Source organism: Panicum hallii, chromosome 2 (genome assembly GCF_002211085.1).
Source record: "Panicum hallii strain FIL2 chromosome 2, PHallii_v3.1, whole genome shotgun sequence".
Classification (NCBI taxonomy): Eukaryota; Viridiplantae; Streptophyta; class Magnoliopsida; order Poales; family Poaceae; genus Panicum; species Panicum hallii.
Window position 1 is genome coordinate 48,679,745 of NC_038043.1, and position 5,856 is coordinate 48,685,600.

The 5,856-nt window shown below is 53.9% G+C and overlaps 1 protein-coding gene across 1 annotated transcript; it reads left to right on the forward strand.

Moving 5' to 3' along the window:
- The first annotated feature begins 1,099 nt into the window (after positions 1–1,099).
- On the forward strand, positions 1,100–3,023 carry LOC112879537 (putrescine hydroxycinnamoyltransferase 3). The gene has a single exon (XM_025943813.1). It carries the CDS (start codon positions 1,318–1,320, stop codon positions 2,632–2,634), a length of 1,317 nt encoding a protein of 438 aa, XP_025799598.1. The 5' UTR covers positions 1,100–1,317; the 3' UTR covers positions 2,635–3,023.
- Positions 3,024–5,856: the final 2,833 nt, after the last annotated feature.

The window sequence follows — 5,856 nt, forward strand, 5'->3', positions numbered from 1 at the left end:
CTTAGTACAAACCAAAATAGCTTACATTTCAGGACGGAGTGAGTATGCATAGTTATTCACAGCTGTTGCAATTTTTTATTTCAAAAAAAATACTACTATTACCACACCGGACCCGCTATTAACCGCTATCCGGCCCGTGTTATTAGCTTGCCCCAGGGAATAATGATAGGGAAGCCGTCCGGCGCGGCGATCGCTCCTTCCGTGACCTTTCTGGGTTTTCTGCGCCTAGACTCAGGAAAAGCAACGCTTCGTTTCAAAAAAAAAAACAACGCTGTCTTGCCTAATTTTCCTGCAAATGAGAAAAGCAGATCGATCACTTTTGGGCTTTTGGCCGATGAATACGTCTGGAGCTTTGCTTGAGCTTGAGCTCCCTGTGGTCAAGTTGGACCCGACCTCGTCGTGCCGTGCTTTCCTGCTGAAAAGGTCAGTAGTTTCGTATAGAAAGTAGAAACTAGAAAAGATTCAGTTACCGCGCCAACAACAGTGACTCTGGTGGCATCGATTTTACCTCTGCGTGTTGCCTGACGGGCACGGGCACAGGACCGGACGGCACATGCCCTTCTTGCTCCCTCTGCAGCTTGCACTGAACGCGCTGTCAGTACGTGCAACCTGTACACAGCCGCGATGCAATAATAAGGATTAGGGAGGGAGGTTACATGTATAATAAGTAAACCTCTAACTGAGCTGCTGCACTGGAAACATGCAACATGTCTCCTGACCCTGTTCGGCTTAGGCACTTAAAAAAAAACTGCTGAAATCGCACATGCAGTCGCTGAAGAAGATCCAGTTAACTCTCCGGAAAAAAAAACAGTGCAGCCTTGCAGGCAAAACTCGAGCTTGTTGGTCTCGGAATCTAGTTCGTAGCAGCAGCGGTTGCAAGGACCTGGTTTCAGGCAGCACGTTGCTATTGTAGAGTCCTTGAACAGTCAGCGAACAGGGGCTAGCTAATTAACGAGGGGCGGCTTGTTCAAAGTTTTCAAAATAAAATATTAATTGCAACGGAGCCTTCGTTCCCACCAACCCTTTTCCCGCGCTTGGGTCTCCCCAGGGCCCTTGCTTCTCCTATAAAACCCGCACGGCACGAGTCCAGCAAGACGTACAGCCCAAGGCGGCAAGCGAAGCAAAGCAAGCAACAGGGAGTCGCACAGCAGCATTGCACGAGACCTTGGAGCTAAGGCCGCGCCGTACAGCAAAGCCCTTGCTTGCTCTCTCTTGTCGTTGCCAGCTCCTCTTCGCTTGCGGCGAAGCTTAATCCCGGCCCTCCGCGAAAGAACGACCGCACCGGCAGCTAGCTAGCTAGCTAGCTCGACGGCAGCAATGGAGGTCAAGGTGCTGAGCTCCAAGCTCGTGAGGCCCGCCTACAATGCCGGCGCGGACCCAGCGCCGGCGGCGGGGGGCGAGTACATCCCGCTGTCCGTCTTCGACCGGGTGACGTACAAGATGCAGATGGCCATCATCTACGCGTTCCCGCCGCCGGCGCCGTCCACGGCGGCCGTCGAGAAGGGGCTCGCCGCGGTGCTGGCCGAGTACCGCGCCTTCGCGGGGCAGCTGGGGGAGGCCCCCGACGGCACCCCCGCGCTGCTGCTCAACGACCGCGGCGCGCGCTTCGTGGAGGCCGAGGTGGATGCCGACCTCGTGGACATGGCGCCCGCCAAGCCCACCCCGGAGCTGCTGCGCCTGCACCCGGACCTCGAGGGGGACCTCCAGGAGGTGGTGCGCCTGCAGCTCACCAGGTTCCGCTGCGGCTCACTAGCCGTGGGGTTCACGTCCAACCACGTCGCCGCCGACGGCCACGCCACCAGCAACTTCCTCGTCGCGTGGGGCCGCGCCACCAGGGGCCTCCCCACGGGCCTGCCCCCCGTGCACCACCAGGCGGGGCTCTTCAAGCCGCGCGCCTCGCCCCGCGTCGAGTTCGACCACCGCAGCAGGGAGTACCGCCTGCCGTCGCCCGCCGACGAGCAGCACGGCCACGGCGAGGGCGCCGCCGCCGATAACATCGTGATCCACAAGGCGCACTTCACCAAGGACTTCATCGCGGCGCTCCGCGGCAAGGCGTCGGAGGGCCGCGGCCGCCCGTTCAGCCGGTTCGAGACGATCCTGGCCCACCTGTGGCGCACCATGACGCGCGCCCGCGGGCTGAACCCCGAGGAGACCTCGCAGATCCGCCTCTCCGTGGACGGGCGGCACCGGCTGGGCCTCCCCGCCGAGTACTTCGGCAACCTGGTCCTGTGGGCGTTCCCGACGGCGACGGTGGCGGACCTCCTGGGTCGGCCGCTGCGGCACGCGGCGCAGGTGATCCACGACGAGGTGGCCCGCGTGGACGGCGGCTACTTCCGGTCGTTCATCGACTTCGCGAGCTCCGGCGCGGTGGAGCGGGAGGGCCTGGCGCCGAGCGCCGTGTGCAGGGACGTGCTGTGCCCGAACGTGGAGGTGGACAGCTGGCTGACGTTCCCGTTCTACGAGCTGGACTTCGGGACGGGGAGCCCGACCTACTTCATGCCGTCCTACTTCCCGACGGAGGGGATGCTGTTCCTGGTGCCGTCCTACATCGGCGACGGCAGCGTCGACGCCTTCGTCCCCGTCTTCCAGCACAACCTCGAGGCCTTCAAGGAGTGCTGCTACGCCATGGAATAGGAGCTGAGGGAGAAAATAAACGAAAAATTAAGAAGCTAGGGGCTAGTACGTGCTGCGGTTGGTGGTGGAAGTCTGCAGGGACGGGTCAACGATTCTTTGGTTTGGTTTTGGTTGCGGCGCACGCTACGGCGTCGCTGATTGCACCGTGCGTGTGATTGAGAGCTGGTAGTAGTAGCTGTGACCGAGTTCTTTGTTTCCCCGCTTTCTTCTGCGTTGTTTAGTTCTTTAACGAGGTGCTTCATTGCATCTCGGTCGGTCGGTCGTCCGAGGGAACCAGGGGCATGCATCTTCGTTGTTTCAGCATCGAGTTTTGGAGGTGTAAATTAGTGGTGTTTTAATCAATCGATGAGGGCGGGTAATGGAAATAATACCGACTGGTCTTGATAAAACATGGCGTTAATCATTTAATCATTGGCCGTGCCAGACTGCCAGTTTGTACGAAAACCAAAAGGAAAAAGCAACCAATGACTGATGATGTTTCATCTACGAGTACATAGAAAACCAACGAGAGACAATGCTGGGAGGTTGGTAGGGACGACCGATCAAGATTTAGCTATCGACGTTTGTTCCAGCTTAATCTCATCCATTTTCTTTCTATACGTGCACACAATACCTGGCACACCTAGGAGTGGTAATGTATCATGCGAGACTAGTGCTCTCTTCAGAATTCAACTTGATTTTTATATATTTTTAGCTTAAAATTATATAAGATAAGAGCCCGACGCTTAAATGCAGAGTTTAGTGGTCCGAAATTTACTTGGGTTTGCTATCTAGATCTTTTACCACCTCTACATAGTGTGTGTGTATATATATACTAGTTGGCATCAGTTGCAATTGGTTTCTCGATTGCAATGATGCATTCTATACAGGAATGCATGTTATTACGTTTTAGCCTCATTATACATATGCTTTATATGGGCTGCTAGGCACGAACCAACTTGTCATTATATTACCAGATTTATTTATTTGCTCCTCCCATGCCATTATTGGCGGATTGATTTATCCCTATACTACTTGCTACACATTACATACTTACATTACAGTGGCAGGTAGTAGTTAGCTAGTCTTGTGTGTTCGTTTCCTCCCCTCTAAAGTTTAGATCCGTCACATCAAAAAGAATCTTGCTATTTACAAATATTAAATAAAATCTGTTTATAAATTTTTTTCACAGATGGGTGCTAATTCGCGAGACAAATTTAATGAGCCTAATTAATACATAATTTGCCACAGTAATGCTACAGTAATTATCCGCTAATTATGGACTAATATATCTCATTAGATTCGTCTCGCGAATTAACCCCCTTAGTTCTGCAATTAGTTTAGACACCTCTAAACGAACGCACCCCTAGTCGAGGTAGTCATCCAAACCGTGTAGGGTAGGTGGACGCAGAGACTGACAGCTGCCTGCGGTCCTGCGGCCATGTTGGGTGGATGGATGGCCACCATCCAGGTGTCCACCTCCAAGCATGCTCCGACGACGGCAGCGGCAGGAAAAGTCATGGCTGCCGGCGCCGTCTCCGCCAGCCAGGGCTCCGGGGGACTTGACTAGTAGGGCCCAGCAACCGACGTCTTCCGGCCCCTCGCCCTTCCGCCCGTTTTCGCGCGCGGCTGCGCGGCAGCACGGCCGCGCCCAGCATCACCCGCTGGCGGGGGCCGCGGCGCACCGGTGAGCTACGCACGCAATTATGAGGCGGCTGCCTAGCTACCGTTGGACCGGCAGGCCCTCGCCGTCGCGTCGCGGCCAGGCGTCGTCGCCGTCCCAGGAGTCCCCATCCTAGTGGGGACCTCGATCCCGTTCCTTGGCCCGTTGGCCGAGTCACGAAAGCCGCGATGGGTTGGTCTAGTAGTAATTACTGGAGTGGACGCCTCGGACGGCGACGGACGGACTTCCTCGGTTGCTTCTTCCGGCGGGCCCCTGGTGGGTGGTTGGGTGGGTGCATCACAACATCTGGCTTCAAGTTCTGGGCCGGGCCAGTGCATCTTGATCGCCAACTTTTGCGGTTAGGCCCTGTCGGCTCTAAACATCCCGCACGAGATAAGGTGAGGAAAGATCACATCATCGCAAACTTCACAGGTACTCGGGTAGTTACGCTGAGCAGCAGGCTGGTAACGGATCATTCGCTCTACTGGTCTTTTCGTAATCTAATTTAATCTTTATATATTTTTAGCTTATATATTTTTATCATTTATAAAATTAGAGTCCAAACTCTATTAGGACCGGTCCTTAAAATTTAAACCCCTTTACCATCCTACTGTATTAACCGTGGCCGGAGAGCTTCGTGTCTTAGAGAGAGCAAATTTTCTTTAATGGAGAAAAAGGCAGATTAGAGCATCTCCAGCAATAACCCTTAAATCAGATCCTCTACTTCTTGAGTAAGGACTCTCTCTATTTTTTTAGGCTAGATTTTTAACCCCAACTCTAACAGTGGCTTCTAAATCTCACCCTATTCTTTTAATCTAAAAGGTGGGACTCATTTATCAGTGGATAAGGGGTTCTCTAGAGACTCCAGAAATAGAGGTGGAGGAAGAGATTTGAAGATCTTACCAAAATGGAAGCTTTAGTAGTGAAGAGTACGCTGGAGTGTAGTTTTTTTATTTCATCCTTCGAATTTAAGATGGAAGTTTATTTAGAGGGTCCGCTGGAGTTCCGCACCATTCCGATGTCTCCGGCTACTAAGAGCAACTGCTACCGACTCGATGATCAGTATGCTGGTCTAGTACTAGAGTAACTAGACCAATAAGCTGCAGAATCTGCAGTTCGATTTGGAGACTTGGAGGTCGCGTGAATCTCGCCATGCGTATCTCTGCTGTTGACTTGTTCGAGAACAAGGACAACGAGGAAGGGGCCGAGCCACTTGCTCCTGCTACCGCCCCAGTCTGCATGCATGGCCCGCCACAATGCGTGCCGACTGCAACAACGATGAGCGAGCAGCAACTCGAGAACAGGATCGATCGTGGTCTGCTGATCTGCTCGGTCACGGGCAGGATCGCCGGGATCGATCGAGCTTCCAGCGTCGTCGTTCTGCTGCGCTACTACACGCCGACTCGTCGTTCACCGCACCGCATGCTTCCGTCGGCGAGGGACTGAAACTGGACAGGCTGAATTCAACGGGAAAGCGCGCGCGCGCGCTCTTTATCAGCTAACAAGAGATGGGTTTACACGCCGCGCCAGAGACGAAATGGTAATTATCCTAAGAAAAAGATGAAACGGCAATTAAACAG